The sequence below is a fragment of the Dermacentor albipictus genome, chromosome 1 (assembly GCF_038994185.2).
Source record: "Dermacentor albipictus isolate Rhodes 1998 colony chromosome 1, USDA_Dalb.pri_finalv2, whole genome shotgun sequence".
NCBI lineage: Eukaryota > Metazoa > Arthropoda > Arachnida > Ixodida > Ixodidae > Dermacentor > Dermacentor albipictus.
The window spans coordinates 255,677,640-255,698,098 of NC_091821.1; the positions used below are offsets into that span (position 1 = coordinate 255,677,640).

The following is a 20,459-nucleotide window of genomic DNA, read 5'->3' on the forward strand; positions in this document are numbered from 1 at the left end:
ATTCGTATGTACTGCCTCTATCCGTAGCACAAAAAAGCGCTAATAGAGAATTTTAGCGTGTCCGTAAACGTAATGTTGTTTGCGGAATACCGGGTTCCAGGAGAGGTGTACGGCAGATCAGGATGATTACGAATATGATTTATTGTCATCCCATTTGAAACGGGCCGCTGACAAATAGTCACGTAGCCTGTTTGAGCTAATCAGGTATGCTATAATCGTTCTCGCATTTTGCCTACTTCCCCTTAATATTTTCTCTCTCCCTTAAAACCTCTATATCTACCTTGTATACTTAGCTGCCCCTGTAACGGATTCGGTCCTATCAATTCCTTCCCTGCTTTTTCTCCCACCACAACTCTAAACATCTCTTGCTTATCTCGACTGCAGACTGGTTAAGGAGGTGGGGGGGATGGATAGCGGACCTAGGTATTCAACGACAACTGCTTCTAACATTGCAGATTGTTAAGCAAAGTCGTTGAAAAATTTCAGTCTGTTTGCAATGGATTTTTTCTAATAGTGTGCTCAAATTGGTAGAAAAATGCAAAAAATTTTTCAAAATATTAAAATACAATACTTTATATGGGGGGCTGCGGACTCGTCAAGCCGCCTGCTGGCAGCCTTTTTTCCCGTTGTCCTCCATCTGTAATGTACATGGTGGAAATAAAGATTTGATTTATTTTGATATATTTTTCTTTCTTGAAGGAACATTTCTGAAAATTTTTATGTAGGCAAAGAGCTCGAAAATTTTCTGGTATTATTGTATACACTAGGATTTGTTCAGAATCAAAAGAATAATTGTAGCTTCGACCATTGTATACTAAAAACATTTGACAAACCAAAGACTCAATTTACGCCATTTTCTTAGCAAAAACTGTTAATAATACTAATAAAAAGTTCTAGTGGTGACACATTTCGTTTGGTTCAGTAGGTGTCACAAGCACTTAGGGAGAAACCACAAAAAATGTATTGGAAAGCGCAGCTGTTGCCGAGAAAATGTTTCTTTTGTCAGCAAAAGTGACGAGTGCTTCTTGTGCGCAGTCTGTGGTTTTCTTCGGATTGTCTTTTAGTACTCTTTCTTTCACTCGCCTTTATTATTCTTATCTTATTGCTATTGGAATAGGCATGAAAGTCTGCCTGCGTTATCCAGTGGCGTCACTATGGCCAGCGGCACCCGAGGCTGCGGCCTGCTGATCGCTATATGATGCTACGCACGTCTTGGACAGTTCCCGTTCAGGGAGGTTCCGCTTAATATTTAAGAAGTTGGAAGAGACACCTCGGAGAGAGGAAACTTGAAAGGAGAGGGAAATGAAGACCGCCCAGAAATAGTAAGCGACCAGGCGTAGAAGAATACACTCTAAGATGTGGTATGTTAAAGGAATTCTCGTAAGAAAATTAAAGGACATCTTTTTTCTTATCTTGCACTATCCGCTATCACATTCACCTCCGGTGACATAAGCGCATCTACCGGCAGGAACTTTCTCTCCCCCTCCACTCGTGTCGCAGAAAAGCCGGTGTCGTCGGCGGCGTTGGCTATGAGCGAAAAATGGTGGATAGTGATTCATAAATAAAAACAACTTGCAAAATGGGCTGGATGGGAATCGAACCAGGGTCTCCGGAGCGTGAGACGCTGACGCTACCACTCAGTCATGAGGTCGATAGTTCAAAGCGCGACAAAAGCGCCTCTAGTGAATGCGGTGTTGCCTTAGAAACGTGCCGTAGAAGGTTATACTGCGGTGTATATCGGTAATTATGAGCATGTAAATTACAGAAGTCGCAGTTAAACACGTAGCAAAGCACGTTTCCGCTACATTTCTTCTACGCTTGGCATGCACGCAGAGCCATCTTGCGGCAAACACAGAAGACCCCCTCCTCCCAATGTACGGCACTGCCCCGACAGGTGGCGCGCCACTCGCCCGCTTCTCCCCTTCGTGTTCGTGTTTAGGTGACGCGGCTCCTCTTTCCGCTCACAGCGCGATTCCTAGGTGCAGCGTCCGATGCGGGACGTCTCTGACGTGATCGCTGCGCCGTAGCGCGTCTAGTGGGAAAGCGTCCCCTGCGATGTGTGCCGTGCTGGTGGGGAGGAGTCATGCGTCTGCGTGGTGCTCCCAAGCGAGATAGAGGACGATCCCATCGAGGCGTCAGCCCCATGATCGCGTCTGCCTTCATGGCGCGTCGCGGCCCGGCTGTCCGTGCCGATCACGACGTTTGGCTCGCGTAGATCGTTTCTCCCTCCGAGACACCGAGTTCTTTGGCTCGTTCCGCTTGCTCAGGCGCACGTTTCGTCTTTGTGTGACTCAAGAGCATGCCGAGCGAATGAGTGGGTGGTGCGAACGGGGTGCGTTAACGCTATCGCGTCCCACTCTTGCGTTCCACTCTATCGCGTTACACGTTGCATAAACCTTTCGGTTTATGCAACGCGCCAGCAACTTTTGAAAGGTTTATGGACACAATGCTGTGTTGATTTAAATGGGAGATCTGCATGTGCTACCTCGATGACGTGATAATTTTTGGCAAAACGCTTGAGGAGCACAATGGGTGACTTGGCGTCGTACTGGACCGTATACAAAACGCTGGACTGGCTTTAAACTAAAAGAAGTGTCACTTCGGTGAGCGCTAGAATCTCGTACTCGGTTTTCTCGTCGACAAAGATGGTATTCGACATGACCCTGAAAAGATTACTGCAGTGCGCGATTTTAGCCAACCAAAGATAGCGAAAGACCTCCGTAGTTTCCTTGGCTTGTGTTCGTACTTCTGCCGGTTTATTATGAACTTCGCTCAACTTGCTCACCCACTCACGTGCCTCCTCCACAAAGACAGTCCGTACGTATGGACTACAGGGTGCGAAGACGCGTTCCGTCAGCTGAAGTATCTGCTAACCTCTGGGCCGGTCTTGCGCCATTTCGATCCCGAGGCCATGACTGAGCTACCCACTGACGCTAGCGGTGTGGGCGTTGGCGCCGTCCTCCTTCAACTTCAACATAAGCGCCAGCACGTCGTTGCGTACGCAAATCGGACACTGACGAGAGCGGAGCGAAATTACACTGTCACCGAATTTGAATGCCTGGCAGTAGTCTTCGCCATCCAGAAATTTCGGCCATATCTGTACGGTCGCCATTTAAAGATAGTAACGGATCATCATTCTCTTTGCTGGCGTGTTGGACTGCGGGATCCTTCCGGACGGCTGGCACATTGGGCGTTACACCTTCAAGAATATACCTTTTCTGTCGGCTACAAGAGCGATCGGTGTCATACCGATGCCGACTGATTGTCTCGTCTCCTGTCGCCATACTCCACCGCTAACGAGGACGACTTCGACGACTATCTTGCCAGCATTACCAGGTTTCCTGACCTCAGTACCTTTAAATGTGAACGACGTTGTGATCCTAGACTTATACCCCTATTGGAGGCTGCCCGAACGTCAGGTCAGACAACGCCCTTGACGCTATGTAACGTCTTGCTTTACAAAAAGAATTATTCTCTCGAAGGCGCTTCCTTGTTCCTAGTCGTTCCTGAACGCCTGCGTACTGCTATTCTTCTCGCCATGCATAATGACATCACATTGGGCCACGACGGTTTTGCTCGCATGCTTCATCGATTACGCCAATGCTTTTATTGGCCGAAGCTATGGCACAGCACAAGACAGTACATTTCAAGTTACCCAGGTTGTCAATGTCATAAGAAGCCGGCGACGCCTCCTGCAGGCTTTTTGCAACCAGTGAAACCACCTACCTTACCATTTGAAAAAGTTGGTATCGATTTGCTCGGCCCCTTTTCCAAGAGCTCTACCGGCCGTCGCAGGATTATTGTTTGCGCCGACTACTTGACGCGCTGTACTGAGACTGGGGCGCCTACCTCTGCTACCGCCGCCGATGTGTCGTGCTTCCTGCTTCATTCTGTCATCCTGCGTTACGGCGCTCCACATGTTGTTATAAGTGACCGTGGACGGCAATTCACCGCTGACGTTGTTGAAGAACTGCTGCGCCCTTTGCGGTTTTGCTTATCGCCGTTCAACGCCCTACCACCCACAAACAAATGGCCTCACCGAATGCACGAATCGAACGCTTACCAACAGGGTGTCACTGTACGTCTCAGCTGATCACGCGAATTGGGATGCCGTGCTGCCCTTTGTCACGTACGCATATGTACGCACGAAGTAACCGGGTATGCGCCTTTCTATCTGTTGTATGCTCGCAGTCCCCAAACGTTCTTGGACACAATTTTGCCATTCAAACTGAACGAAGACACATCTATTCAGCGGACATTGTGTCGTGCCGAAGAAGCGCGTCGGCTAGCTCGCTTAAGAACGCTCTCTTCGCAAGCTTGAACCGAGGCGCGCTATGACGCTCGGCATAGACATGTCACTTTCGCTCCTGGCCATCATGTTTTACTGTAGATGCCTCTACGGAAGAAAGGCTTGTATCGCAAGTTCATCTCAATGTACAGCTGTCCATTCGTGATACTCAGCCGATTAAGTGACGTCAACTACGTCATCTCCAAACTGACCGCCAATAATCGCCGTTTGCGGAAGACTCAAGTGGTTCATGTGGCCCGCCTGAAGCACTGCCATCATAGAGTTCCCGAATCAAGAACTACCAATTATGTAGTTCCCTAACTAGTCCGACGGGCGTCGTCTGCGCCTGAGGAAGATGTCACGCTGCGCGGTGGAGCCGAAGAAGAGGAGATGGAAGAAGTGTGCGCGTTGTAGAAAATGCGCGACTGGCTGCGATCTCATCTCTACGACCCTTCGATCATCTTGTAAACAAATCCATCTCAGCCGTAACAATATATATATATATATATATATATATATATATATATATATATATATATATATATATATATATATATATATATATATATATATATATATATATATATATATATATATATATATAAATGTATATATATATAGAGAGAAATGGAGAGAGAGACAGAGAGAAATTGAGCGATGCTACAAGGTAAACAGTACAGGTATCAGGTATTTAATTTCAGCAATTCCGACCGGGCCACCGGTCGAGTCGAAACTGTTGAAATTACATACTGTGCGCATAATACGCTATATATATATATATATATATATATATATATATATATATATATATATATATATATATATATATATATATATATATATATATATATATATATATATATATGTGTGTGTGTGTGTGCAGGAATACGACTCCCGTACTCGTAAGTCTGGATAATAAACAACTGCATAAAAGTTTTAAGAGCACTGGAAAATGCACATGATACAGAAGCTGCGTATTCTGGCTTAGGCTGCCTCATGTTTCGAACAGTAATAACTAATTGTAAGAAAGAGCAGACGAAGAACAGTTATGGGGGAGACGATAGCTTTACATTTTATAATATCGCCGCTCGTTGTTTCACTTTTTTTCTCATGACCGGTTTTGACACTGTCACTGTTAACGGGTTATCGGTCTCGCGCATGACGCGCTTTCCCTGTCCGGAACTTTGTGAATGTTGTCGCGAAATCCATGTTTAGAACGCGTGCTTAATCAAATTGCACGTGTGACGCAAACAGTGTTGCGCCTTCTCGAATCTACGCGATCACTAGCGATTGGTCTAGAGTTCACGGTGACGGGTGTACGAAAACTGGACCGACTCGAACTGCAAAATGGAATTCGACGATCGCCGACTGAGCGCGCGCTTTCGTTATTACTCGAGTGTTCGTTTTGCTTGCTGGGAACAAGTTCGCCAAACATAGCGTCATATTTATGAATGACGATTTGTGGTTGTGTTTTCTGCTTTTTTAATCGCCACTGCAGCGTGACAATATGTAAGATAAGTCATACAAGTTATTTCCTGCCATTCTTAAAGTACCTTTTTTATTATTTCCTCAGTTACGAGACTTGAAGGTCCAGTCCTTTAGCAGCCACCTTATCGGCGACTCGGAAGTTCGCGAGAAGCACTACCATGGGGTAAAGTACACCCACAGAAAGTGTTACTTTCAAGCGTCTGTGAGCTTTAATTTTTCGGCCTGTTCACTCGCAATCCTGACAGGTGCCTGACGTCGACCCGTCGAATGTTCTTACTGACTATGTTCAAACACTAAACATCATCCTCAAGAACTACTGGAGCTACTACGGCAGTATGGGTCTTCAATTTCGGTCAGTTCAATGAACTATTTCTAGAAATGTCTTTTTACGAGATTTATTGGCCCTTCACTTTACAAAAAAAGCTAACATTTCAGATGGCACGGCTCGATCTTTGACACGGCTGCTACTTACAACCACTTCGAAAATACGCTGTGTAAGCTATGCTGCTGGATGTTTAGCCGAAGAGTGCCTTCTCAAGTATGTCGTTATTTTTTCGCTTTCTTTGTTGTTTTTTCCCAGACATACCTCCATCATTGTTTATGGAAGACGTCAAGTACAACACCTATCATTCGTAAGTCTTCCTTCCGGGTGACAGACTAGAGTGAAAGGCGCCAGCGCAAATACAAAGAAAATGTGCTGAAACCAATGTGGAACCTAATGGCTGAACATTAATTTGCTGCCATTTCACTCAGGAACGCATGGAAAATCAGAGGTTAGTTCACAACCCCTTTATGGCAGAAAAAGAAGATAATTCATACCACACTAAAGAAGAATAATTAATTGCTACTTCTAAACCAGGACAGTCATGTCGGCGTGGGGCGTAATACAAAGCGTAGCACCACGGGACACATGCGAGCTAGATAACATGATGCGACGGCAGGCATATCAACCTCGAAGCGCACCCTGTTGACAGCTACTGCGCAAATACGCACGCTGTCCCGGCTAACGTTAACCACGGTATCAAAAACGAAAAAAAGTTCGCATCAATGGAATTTACGGGGATAAAGTTTATGAGGTGATGTTCGCAATCACCTTGCGCAAATCGATGTTACGTCAACACCAACATATCTTTTGTATTCAATCTAATAAATTGGCTAGAATTAACCATCCTCTTGAATATTAACTTATTCAGATATGCTTATATGATATTTCTAGACCATCGTTTAAAACACCCAATTAAACTTTTTTCTGCAACGCCTCTTTCTGAGCTTTTCCCACGCTGAAAAAAAATATGCTAGTGAAGCGAGATATATTATGTCAGCTTGTTGCGCACTGGGAACGATTGATCCTGGGTCCCAATATACAATGCAGTTCATACTGTGAAGCGGTTTTTGACAAACTCCATTGTCCGATCACATTATATATCACGTACTGCTTGCGAACGAAAAACTTAATCAATTCGGCCCTGATTTTGTGTTCGGGTGACCCATAATTACGACAAGGCATGGATTATGCTCGCAGCCGCAGCATGCTTACCAGCCACTCTTCCAGCGTAACGTTTCAAATGTAAGGTGTTTCGCGATACCGATAAGCGACCGATGATGGTGTAGATATCACGTCTTTGCTGCGGACGTCAGAAATTATTGGCGCCCTGTCATTTCTATGAAGGCTCAAAACCAGGAAGAAAATCAAGCTACTGAAGTGCGCTTGAGCACGCGGTCACCACGGCACACAACCCGGTCGCCGAGGAGTAATTATTTTAGTTTTTGAGATCGGACACCAAGAAAGCTATACAGGTTTCCTGCCTTGCCTATGCGTTTGTCTGTCACAATTTTTTCTTCGTACGCGAAGGGCCGAAGAAAATGACGTGAATGTGGGCATATTTTAGATGTCTGCGTAACTTAAAGGTAATGTCTCTGTTTAGGCTCAATACATTGAGCAGATGAGAAGATAGCGCGCCAGGAACTCTGTACACTATACTATGGGCGAGGTGGTTTAAGAGGGCCAAGGCAAGTAAGGCAAATAGCTTGTCCACCACCTTCGCTCTTGTAACCCTTGCCTGTTCCAGGCTGTCAGACGTATAGCTGACTAAAATGGAATCACCTGTAGGGACCTGCGTTCTTATTGAAATGTGTGGATATGACAGAAAACCAATCAAGGTTAGAAGGAATCCCCTCAAGGAGGAGTGCGTCCAACCGGCGAGTGAGAGGACATCTTTGCCTGTAAAGCCTGCACAGCCCCAAGAAATAACATTAGGCAGAGAAGCTATCTTTACGCGCGACAGAACACACGCCACAGTCGGTGTTGATTGTCCTGCCGCGATGCTAGATATGTATATGTCTGGGATATGTATGGGAGGTTTTATTGCGATAGCAATTGTACGGACACTCCAGGTGCATTTTTGCGGTCGGCGTCGCCGTGAGGTTCAGGTATAAAGTCTAAAGGCGATATCACCGTCGCCGCGCGTCGTATGCTGTATGTGCGAGTGAAAGCACGCGAGGGAAGCCGCCGATCACGGCTCAATCTGGCGCGCGCGAGGGATAAAGCGGAGAGCAAGCGCGCCGTCTTCCGTCGAGCGAAAGGCCGTGGGGGTATGGGAGGGGGAGGGAAGGGTGGCGGCGTTGTGCTCCGGCAGCAACTGCGCGGTTAGAAAACGGGCGATCCATTTTTTTGTGACAATGTACATGCTGCGTGGCGATTTTCTTTTTCGGCGTTTAAAGAAATACCGCGCAATATGAAATGAAACAACGTGATTGCGCTCGTGCGCTATCGTATTGCAGCGCTCTCGATCGCGGTTCGTGCGAAAGAACCCTGCGCGCGGACCGTGGCGAAGGGAGCGGCCGCGACTGTAGGCATCGCGCTTCACAGTGCGTCAGCATTTTTGGCGGTGGCACGCGGAGAGGAAGCGCCGTCGTCCCGGATAAGCGCCAGGCTCGACGCACGGTTGAGCGCGCTGCAGTACGATAGCGCACGAGCGCAGTCACGTGCTTTTATTTCAGTTTTGCGCAGGCTTATATATACATATATATATATATATATATATATATATATATATATATATATTACGTTTTGCACAACGACGGGCCATTCTACAAATAACCAAGTGCATATTCACAGTCGCGTAGAGTAACCGCCAGTAATATTTTGGTTGGCACCATTCAGTTTAATAATTATTGCAATTAGCTATTTTAATCACTGCTCTGACTGCCATGCTGCCAATGAAGAATTTGTAGGAAATTGAAAGAAACCTGAAACTCCACGCTTCTTCAGCCAGGCACTTTTTGCCCGTTCATTTTTGTCGCTCATAACAAAAAAGCCCGCGAGAAACGAAAAAAAAAAAATTGACGTGACCAACCGTCCACCCGCCCGCATGAAAAAGCAGCGCCCTCAAGCACGTTTCGGAGGAGTTAGCGGCAGCGCGGCGCCTTGGTGTAGATAAGGAACGGGCGCCGATAACCGGTGGTTGAGGCGGCTGGAAAGAGTGTGCTCAGTAAAGGCACATTCACACCGAAAGCGGAGCGTCCAAGCGGCTAAAGCGGATTTCCAACGCGGCGAGGCGGTGAGCGCGCGCGCCTGTTCAGACCGGACGGATTGCCTGGCGCCCCACGTCGCAGGGAAGGCGGGGCGTCTCGCAATTTCTTTAGCAATTTCAGGGACATGCCGCCATCTCACGGCACTTTGGGTTTGTATGCGCACTTTCGATATTTTTTTCGTCGTGGATAGGCGCGCTCCCGTCCGCTATTTACTTCTGCAAAATGATGAGCTCAGACGAAGAAGACGAGATCGTTGGCATTTTACTCGCCCCTTGTGTAGTCGCTTTTCAAGATTTGTTACAGCGCAACACAAAACAAGGACAAAAAAAGGTATAAAGCGACGACATGGCGCCGTGTAGGCGTTTAATACCTTCTTTTGTCCTTGTCTTGTGTTGCGCTGTAACAAACCTTACTATGAATCCTAACCAACTGGCCCAACTTGCCGTTTTGACGCTTTTCAAGAACATAAGCGATAAGCCCAGAGAAACACATTCGGTTACATTCGTTCACCAGCGCTTCCTCAGTGTGGGGCTCTGATTGGCTGCGGCCAAAGCGGCCAACTTGTCCGCGCGGAAAAAATCGGTCCGGGCGCGATCCGGCCAAGCGGCCGCGTATTTTCCGCAAAGCGGAAAATACGCGGCCGCTTGGCCGGATCCGCTTGTCCGCTCCGCCTTCGGTGTAAACGTGCCTTAACTCCTGTGAAGCGTGTTTCCGGGAGCCGCGTTTTGGGTGCGGGCAGACGGTTGGTTACGTGATATTTTTCATTTTGCGCGGGCTTTCTTCATCAGACGGAAAAAAAATAAACAGGCAAGAAGTACCTGGCTGAAAACATGCCAGTTCTAAGTTTCTATTTCAATTTCAATTGAATGGTATCAACAAAAGAAATTCTGGCGGCTGCTCCTTTCGACTGTAAAGAATATGCACTGGGTTATCTTCGCGTAGAATGGCCCGTCTTTTTTTAAGAATGCGATGCATCATTGCTGGGACACGCTGCATGAAGAGCGCGCGTATCCATAGGCGCCAGTGCGAGCCTACTTTTACTGGTAGGTGTCGCGCAGACTTTACTTCCATAGCTTAGAACGACAGAAAGCTGAGCTAGTTGGTAAGAATTCTTAATGCAAAAAAGGGTAAGGCGTGCAGACATGGACACAAGAGAAGTGGCGTTCGTGTTGTCCACTTCTCTTGTGTTCGTGTCTGCACGGCTTACCCTTTTTTGCTTTTTGTTTTATTTACTTAGCGTTTCATGGTCCACGCACCGGATTGGTTGGTAACAGTGATAAGCCAATTAAAGAACTTTAATCATGATGAAATTTATTTTTAGCGATTTCCTTTTGCTACAAAACATTATGCGGAAAGCGAAATTAGACAAACACACGTAGTTTCAATTTTTTCTAGGGTGGGCGTAAGTTTATTTGTCTAGTAGACGCTTGTGGCGACTGCTTTCGCCTTTCCTCGAGAGGGTGATGTGAGTGCCAGACGCTAACAACGTCTACTTTCGCATTTTGTCAAAGAGATGTTTGCGTAATTTGTGCGGTTACGTTCGTATCTTTATCTGGGCTGTGTGCGCCTCATAATAGCTTATCTCGTGCGATAAATTTTTTTTGAAAACGCGGGGACACATCGCTGATCACGGGAACTCACTGAGACGAAACTTGAGGAGGGATTCTCCCGCGTGACGAAATAATAAAAAAGGAAGAGAGGTAAAAAACTAGCGCGGAGCGCTGGCGTAAGCCAGCGCTCCCTGTTGCACCTGTGCCTGCACCGGCGCTTGCACCCGCGTTGGGCAAGAACACGCGTTGCGAGGAAGAGCTGACGTTGAACGTGCTGCTGAATTGGAGTCGTTTCAAAACGCCGTAACTCCAGTGTATCTATTTTATTCAAAAAAATTCTGCGAAAGGTTATTCACTTCAGAGAGTACCCAGTTTAAGCTACTGTGTCGGGATTTAGCATTGCATCCGTTGCAGGCGATTGCTCCGTCTGAATGGCATCTTTAAGTTCTAACTGCTAGATCAACTAATGGTTTAATATAATCTCTGTGGAGGTGTACATGTAAGTAGAGCTGGTTTAACGATGAAAGTGTGCGTACCGTCAAGTACATTACGTCCCCGTCAACTCTCTACGCAGCTTCGTTGAACTGCCTGAAATGCCGGCAAGTGTCAACATTGTTAGAGACTCGGGTTCATGCATACACTTGAGTAGAATCTTAGTAGGAGACGAAACACCTCCCTCCTAAATGACCAGTGGTCTTGTGGGAACGCTATGCCGTTTGTATTAGCATTAGCAAACGTAGGCGTTTCGTTTCCGTTATAGTTAAGCCGGAATGTGGAGGCTAGTTTACTATAGTCTCGCTCATAGGTCGGTAAAAAGAAAGAAGAAACGGAGCTCACTCAGATGAACTCACAAATATATTTTTTTTGCTTACGGCTCACTCGGACTCGGGACTCACTAAATTCTACTCAGCCGGGCTCGTTCGTACTCAGACTCAACGGTGTTCTACTCAGGCGGACTAATTCGAACTCAGATTCACTATATTTGAAATTCCTTACATTGTGTTTTATAAGTGTGTAATAATGTTTTATAAAATGTTATTTAGTACTGCAACTTCTCCCATGTGCGCACCGATTATATGTATGATAATGCACTCCCTTTTGTGCTTAGATTTTTTTATCAACTGTATAGCATAATTATGTGCTTGTTCGTCATGGGCTTTTTTCTTTATGCTACTGCACAGTATAATGTAGCGGCTTTTCTGCCAGGGTGGCATGGCCAAATCAAGCATTTCCTCATCCTTTAGCCGTGCTTCCCGAGGCAATATTTTGACGAATTGGTCTGGAGTACACAAAAAAAAGGAAAGACAACAGTCTCTTCAGCCGGGCTCACTCGGTCTCACATACAACAGTATTCTGCTTAGCTGGGCTCACTCTAAGACTTGCCAAAATTCTACTCAGCCGGGCTCACTCGGGCTAAGACTCACCAAAATTCTACGCAGCCACCTCATTCGGACTCGGACTCACCAAACTTCTATTCAGACGAGCTCAATGGGACTCAGGCTCACTAAAATTATAGTCAGCCGGGCCCTCACTCCGGACTGAGAACCACTAAAATTCTACTCAGCCTGACCCTCATTTGGACTTATAAACTCGCCAGTGTTATACTCAGTCAGGCTCACTGGGACTCAGATTCACTAGTATTCTATTCAATCGGGTTCATTGGGGCTCACTCGGACTCAGACTGACTAATATCTTACTCAGCAGACTTTCACTAAGACTCACCATAATTATACTCAGCTGGGCTCACTTTGACTCAGGCTCACTAAAATTCCACTCAGCCGGTGCTCTCTTTATCGGACTCAGATTACTAGTATTCTGTTCAAACGGACTCATTCGGACTCCGACTTACGGGAAGGTCTGATTCTGAGTGAGTTTGCGTACCTATTGTCTCGGTCAATGTTAGCGTAAAGTTATTGCCCTCGATAATTTTTTGTAGATCTCTACAGACTGGCTAAATATTACTGCGTGCTTCGCCATATCTCGCGGGCTTTGTGCTGGATGATTATTATTGTCTGAGGCGCGCTCTAAACACCTTACAAGATCTGGCACGCGCAATATCATCCATGAGAATTCCGACAAAATCGCGTGAAAGACCGCACGTCTAGGGCGACACAATAAAGAAATACTAGGCAGAGACACTTAAGACTGCTTACGTGTGGGAATGCGAAAGCATTGTTGTACCTTTGGTGAAATGTTTTTTTTTCCGCGTGTCCCTTGTCCACGCAAGCTGTCGCCGGCGTTCCAGAGCGTCGGAACGAAGTATTTTTGCTTCTGCTTTTAGTTTCGTTCCACTGAAAAAAATTCCGTTCCGATTCTGCTCCGGAACGCAAAAAAAAAAGATCCGTAGTGTTTCATAACGGTTTTGGTTCACATGCAATATTTTCGAAGCAGTATAACGATAAAACATGGTATTTATTTTTATCAATAAGTGAATTCTGAGATGAGGCTCAGTGCCTTGAGTCAAGGCACTGAGCAGGACTCGCGGAAATGCGAGGCCACTGTTCCGATAAAACTAACATAAACGAACAATACAACTTCGGTAACAAAGCATTCTACCCGTAGAAAACGAAACGGTGAGCTCTTCAGCGCGCAAGCCTTGGTTTTGCTACGCTGCCGATCTGCTAGTGCACCGAGCGATAGGCTTAGGTTAGTGGAGTGCTCGACCGGCTATCGCTCGCACTATCCCTACCCGAGATACACGCTAATGCTAACGTTGTCTGACTTTACCCTTGAACCGAAAACCGACAACAAATATTTCGGTTTGACTCCAAAACAAAATAATAAATATAGCGTTTTGGTTACGTTTTCGTTCCGATCAAACAATATCGGTTTTTTTTTCGTTTTTGTTTTCGTTGCGTACCGACACGCCGCTACCTTCTAACTGCGCCTCGGTAAGGCCAGATCAAAACGTGCTCGCTTGCCCGCGAGGAGTTCATTAACCTGAAGTGTGCAATGACGCACGCACTAGCCACACCCTAGTTAACCAGAAGCGTGAAGACACCGTGATGTCGGGGAACCGTGCGTGCCTCGCACCCCTCGGAAGCCCGCGTTTGAGCCCCATCCGACCGTAACTTACAAATTTTTCCTTTCACAGCCATTGATTTGCTTTGTTTGTAGGGACCTCCTTGAGGAATCTGACGTCAATCGGAGCTTTTTTGGACATGTTTTACTCTTTGCGGTGTCGGCCGTTTTTGGTACCATCTTTCGGTCACGCCGACGGATTTTCGCGCAATGCGGCATTTAATGCTTCCGCATTAAGAGCAAATAGACGAATTTCGAGCAAATAGAGAGTTTTAGTTTAACGTTATAGCGTAGTAGCAGGGTTTCAACGTCCCGCAAACGAACTTTCCAGAAAGCGAGTTTTAGCATAGCGTGATAGCAGCTTAGTTTAAGTGCGGGACGCTATTCGATTAGCTTTAAATTTAGCATGCACAATGTACCTAAAAAAGTTATTCTATCTATTGGCCATGCTTTGCGTGTGCGTCCGAAAAGTGCAAGAGGCAATGCAATGAAAGCCGGGGGTGCGTTGTATCGGTACTTTCGATGTCTGCCGATCGGCGGCGAAATCAGTAGAAGCTGTCAACCACGGCCTCCGAAATTTTCTAATCTTAGAGGCCACATGCCTTCTCTCGTCTGTCTCCTGACTTCGTCGATAGGCACCGCTGCCATCCAGAAAGTTTCCTAATCTAACCTCCTTATAGTGAATTCGGGGCCTAAATTTGATGGCCAGATCACACAGGAAGTCGTAAATAGGCCATCGATCATTGATGACCGTAGGAATTTGATAAGTTGAGAGAAATGGTCATTGACGAGGAAAAGTATAGCAACGTAAGGAGTCACCATAGACGTATCTGTTTGAAAATGGTTTATGTAGTCGGAAAAGAGAGCAAGGAGTGAAGAATGGCCAGTTTAAATTTGAACGCTCAACAAGTAACGTATAGTGACAAGAGTCGAGAAAGAACTTGGCAAATGGCCAAGTAAGGAGTGCGGACATAGTGAGCTTCTAGGTGCAATGATGAGAGAAAAAAAGTCGCTGCTTCGCCCAAAAGGCGAAACACCGATTGCGATAGCAAATTAGTCGAAAGCTACTAAGAATAGTAGTTTTATCGGCTGTATAAACTTGTGAACATTCGCTTACTAACTAAATAACAATGGTATAATGTGTAAGGCGACTGAACGAGGACGTAGAAAGAAACATGCACAGAGAAACAGGCATACAAACACAGCGCTGTCTCTATTTTTCTGTTTATTTCTACGTCCTCGTTCAGTCGCGCTTACACATTCTATCATGGATTCAAACCAACTAGCTCGCCAAAGTGTTTTATGTAAATTAACAAGCACGGTGTCACGCGCGCACAGGTAAACATGAACACTGCTCGCTCGATGACTACGGAAACTCACTGTCAAAACGCAGGAGGGAGGATGCGCGGCAGCAGCAGCGAGCGAATCCATCTTAGTGCTGCGTCTCGCACCAACGCGAACTAAGCCGCGAAAACACAGCGCATGGTGGACTCTGTCCCCGTTGCAGACGGCTTTCAACATACAGCAGCCCGGAGTAGAACGCGCCCCCCTTCCTACTGTTGGAATCCCACCGATGGCACCGGCTGTTGGAATCCCACCGCTGCCACCAGCTGTTGGAACCTCAGTGCTGACGCCCGTTGTTGCAAATGGGTCGCAAGCCCCAAGGGTAGCGTTGGCCTGGCGGCCTGGGGCACACTGGAAGCATCCGAAGGTCCCGGCAAAGCATGAGTCGACTGCTAACAGAACAACTTGTTTATTCTAGCATCGCAAAAGAGCGGCCGGTCAGGTCGACCGAAGTGGAGAGATGGGAGAGCACGCTTCTCGACGGAAGAATTCGGAGCCTCTCTCCTGGCGTCCGGGGGCAGCTGCTCTTATACTCTTGGCGTCGCGTGCAAGAAGGAAGGTCACGGGACGACACCACGTGACAGCGAGGCACGGACGGACTGAGAGACATGTAGAGACGAGTGTAGTGACGCATCAGGCGGGCCGGCGCCGGTCAGACCTCCTCGCTTCACACTTGGGAAGCTCCTCTCCCCGGGTGTCGCGCTTTGAAAAGCGTGGGCACACACACACACACGCACACACAAAGACACGTGGCACTGAACATGCCGGGACGCGCTCGGCGGGGATGCGTCGCGGCCGCTCCGAACGGGCCAAAATGTCCGCCGCTTTGAACGAAGCCCCGGCGTCCGTTGCATCCGCGCAGGCTACACCGCGCGTCGTAGGCGAAACGTAACACTACCCTTCCCCCGGAGCCTTGAGCGCGACGGAAGACTGCGCGCTTCCTCCCCCCTTTTCCTCTCTTGCGTTCGCGAGTTTGAGCCGCTATCGCCAGCTCATCATCGCGCGCTTTCACTCGCGCATACAGAATACGGTGCGCGGCAACTATTTAATCGCATTTGGACTTTATACGGAACCTCCCTGTGACGGCGACGGCAGAAATGCGCCTGGAGTGTCCATATAATTGCGATCGCAATAAAAGTTAGTCACTTTCACATACACTAACGAGGATGAAGGAGGAAGCCTGCGCGTTCACGAGACATTCATTATACTACTTGACATTTTCATTTGAATGCGTTGTTACTTCCTATTACTTGTTTTCTCCCGGCAAAGGTCATGGGTTCGAGTGCCTAAATAAATGTATCTTAGTTAACTGTGACATAATTAACGCCAAAGATCGTGGACTCGAGTCCCATCAAAGGTGGAGGGTTCGACTCCCACAAAAGGTCGTGGGTTTGACTCTCGAGCTTCATGAAGTCAATTGGAATCCAACTTGGAGATGTGGCCGGTTCGCCCATATATCCAAGTGGGTTCGACTCTCTCCAAGATCGAGGGTTTGAGTGCCTTAAGTAACTATGTCTTGCCCTAATTCACTTCGCCTTAATTACCACAAGATGTAGTGAATTCGACGCTCGACCTTCACGATGTCGATTGGAACTTGGAGATATGGACGAACCGGCCATATCTCCCAGTGGGTTCGACTCCCACATAAAATTGTTAGTTCGAGTACCTAATTAAGTAAATTTTAATTGACTTAATTGACTTTGCTTTAGTTAACACCACAGGTCGCGCTGACGCTTCTTCGTCTCGGCTTCACGCTTTCTTATAAAGAAATTGATGGCCTAATTCAACCTAATTAACACCATAGGTCACGTGCTCGACTCCCACCAAAAGTCGAGGGTTCTACTCCTTATGAATTTTGGTGCCATAAAGCCGGACATCAGATTTTTTTACTCATGATCCATTTCAGGCTTTCGCCTTCATAAGGAAAGAGAAGTGATGCGTTTGTTGAAAAGGAAAAAGGAAACCGAAATGTTGGTGGAAGAGGCGATACGGAAAGCGATCGATGAACGGGAGAAAGCATTACGAGAGCCACGGCAATGAAAAGAAAAGCAAACAAAAAAAAAACGCAGTCGTTGCAGGATGAAGTAGACAAAAAATGGGAATATGCCGAGAGAAAAAAAAAAAGGGAACTACGGTTCAAATACTGTAAAGGTGAAACTGAACGTTGGTTGTCAGAAATACATGACAGGGAGGCCACACCTATAATATTTTGGAACCGCATTAACTTATTAGGCAGAAAGTTTGGAGCGACACAACAACGTATCCTAGAAGATGGAGACAAATTGGATGGGGACGTGGCATGAAATTACACCGCAAAAATAACAACCGTATCATTTCAAGAGTATCAGGCGGTGGTTTTTGAGAAAAAAATAGAACACGAACTAGAACCAGAGGTAAAAAGAGCTGGTGCTAAGAAATTCCTTTGCGCACAGCTACAGGGTTAAACGGGGTTCCCGTTAGGCTGATTAATGAACTAGTACCAAAAAGCAAGAAAACTCTGTTGAAAGTGGTAGAAATATGCTTACAAGATAGACTAATACCAGATAGTTGGGGACAAAGTAGTATGAATTTAATATATAAAAGTCTGGAGGACAAAAATAAAATTCACTCATATAGACCATTGACCATTACATTGGCAATATACGTGTTAGGAATGCAGGCTATTAAACTAAAACTGGAAGCATGGGCGGAACATAATGGCATATTGGGAGAACTTCAGAATGGCTTAAGAATCGGTAGGCGTCTAGATAGTAACTTATTTGTTTTATTCAGTGTGTTGAAATGTCCAGAGAAGAAAGAGACCGTATGATGGGGCTTTTTTAGACATTACCGGAGCGTATGACAACGTAGACCGCAATGTTTTGGAGGATATTCTGGAAAGGGAAGGCTTAGGCAACGACTGTATACAGCTTCTGAGCGATTTACCTAGAAAATACCATTTGCGTTTAATGGGAAGGCATTAGGAGCCAGAAGAAAGTTGATATCGCCAGGAGACAGAGACAGAAGTGCCCTTCATCACAGCTCTTGTTTATTATGTACATGGTGAGGGTGGAAAGGGCGCTAGAAGAAATCAATATCTGGTTTAATCCCTCAAACGAACAGGCGGGCACAATAGTACAGCAGATGCTTCCAGGCTTATTTTACACGGATGACACTGAGTTGCTTGCTAAAAAGCAAAGTAATATGCAACGTCTAGCTAATATCTGTGGATAGGAATATGAAAATTTACGATTTAAATTTAGCGTTAAAAAACAAGGCTTTATGGTCTTCAATGAAAACAGTGAGCATCCAGTGTCAATACAGGGCCAATAAATACCTCGATTAATAGAATGCAAATACCATGGTGTATGGATAAACGAAGACAATAGATATGTTGAAACCCAGGGAAGAACAATAACAACAAAAGGGGATGAAATGCGGCCGTAATGAAACACAGAGCACTATGGGGATATAATAGGTACGAGGTGTGCTCCGGGGTGTGTGGAAAGGTGTAATGGTGCCAGGACGTACATTTGGAAATGCGGTTGTTTGCTTGAAGTCAGAGGTACAATCAGGACTCGATGGCAACATAAGGTCAGTGGGACGCCTTGCACTGGGCGCACACGGGAAGGCTACGAATGAAGCTGTGCAGGGTAATACGGGCTGGAGAAGTTTTGAATTGAGGGAAGCGCAGAGTAAAATTTATATTGAAGAACAAGTGATCAATATGAACTAAAGTAAATGGGGGCGCTATCACGCAAAGCTATTCCAAACTTTTCTATTGCAATTCTGCAATCAACCCTCCACGATTGGTCAAGAAATATTCGAGCCTCCACCCACTACATCGGTTTTTCACGCGACGCCACGAAAACTGCGAAAACGCCCCATCTGCATATAATATGTGCGCACTGATTATGCATGGTTAGACCGTATGAAAGAAAAATAATAATTTCTGATTCGACTCCTTTTTCGCCATTAGCGAGGTCTTTGGACCAATTGCCACTGGTCAAATTTTTTCGGGCTGCGCCCATTTTGCCTGTCTGTCACGCGGCGTCACAAAACCGCGAAAGCTCACCGCGTCAACGTGACACGTACGCGTTAAAGACGCATTAATATGCCGAAGAAAACTGAAAATCTTTCTGAATAGCTGGAGACTGCCCCATTCTGAAAGGAATAGAAGATGGCTGCTCGAAGCTGCTGGGGAGAATGGATTTATTTGAGTATAATAAAAGATTTTGCGTGGCAGTATAACTTTTTCGAGACTTCTTGGCACGTATATGAATTTGCTGTGTGAACTTTACTTTGCTGAGGATCTGTTTTAGCGACATTTTTAACCTTCCGTTACACGCCGCCGCTATTTTCGACGAGCCACCGCGAGCTAAGTAAGGGGAAGCGGATCAATCGCAGACACCGGCACCACCCTCCTCATCCGGTTATCGACGTTCACTCTGCTGGCTCGGCCCCATCGCAACCCTCTCCACTTGAGCGTGCTGCTCGCCCCTTGTCAGCCAATTCGATATAAAAATCTGCTCAAGGTAGATAGTGCTATTCGCTGTGAAAGCAAAAGAAAGTGAGATCCTATGAACGAGAAGCGTGTTTTATTGGGCTTTTCAAACAATGCTGCGGGTTACCGCCCGTTGCTTGCGTCGGTGGTTACGTAAATTTGACATCAGGCAATTGGAATAGTTTTACGTTATAGGGTGCTGGGTTGCGAGAGTATTCAGGTATTTGTGCAGGAAAAACATTGAAGCAGAGTGGAGGAAAAGAACTAGGACGCTTACTAGCAATCATGCGACTGGTATAGAAAGCAACATGGGGACAAAGAATGTCAAACGTAAAGTCAGAGAAGCTGAAACAATCTCATGGCTGGAGGCAATGGAAAAGAAACCTGCTACGAGTAGCTACCTAAGAGGAAAAAAAGCCAAATCACGGAAGAAACAATTTATGACAACTGAAAGAGAAGCTCCTTACTTTTCGAAGCGATATCAGGATGCCTTAGAACGCCTGGTTATAAAGCGAGGTACACCAAAGAAGAAGGATGTGCTTGCGGCGGTAAAGTTCGGAAAACGATGGAACATGTTTTATTACAATGTGAAGGTATCTACCCAGCTGTCGGTTTAGGCTCCTCTGGCCTTGAAGCCCTTGTGTTCAGGGATAGCAGGGGGAAAGTAAACATGTCCGCAATAAAGATTAGTAAGGGGCTATTGGAGGTTTTGTTGGCATAAAAGTAGGGAGACCCCGAACAACGGAGGCGT

At 46.3% G+C, this 20,459-nt stretch overlaps 1 protein-coding gene across 1 annotated transcript in view; it reads left to right on the plus strand.

Annotated features, from left to right (window-relative positions):
• The window catches only part of LOC135901678 (mucin-22-like), a 96,542-nt gene that overhangs the window by 25,523 nt on the left and 50,560 nt on the right, over positions 1 to 20,459 (plus strand). The window contains exons 14-17 of the mRNA XM_065431522.1: positions 5,862 to 5,939; positions 6,022 to 6,128; positions 6,212 to 6,270; positions 6,357 to 6,408. Coding sequence (XP_065287594.1) covers positions 5,862 to 5,939; positions 6,022 to 6,128; positions 6,212 to 6,270; positions 6,357 to 6,408 — 296 coding nt within the window. The remainder of the gene's footprint in view (positions 1 to 5,861; positions 5,940 to 6,021; positions 6,129 to 6,211; positions 6,271 to 6,356; positions 6,409 to 20,459) is intronic.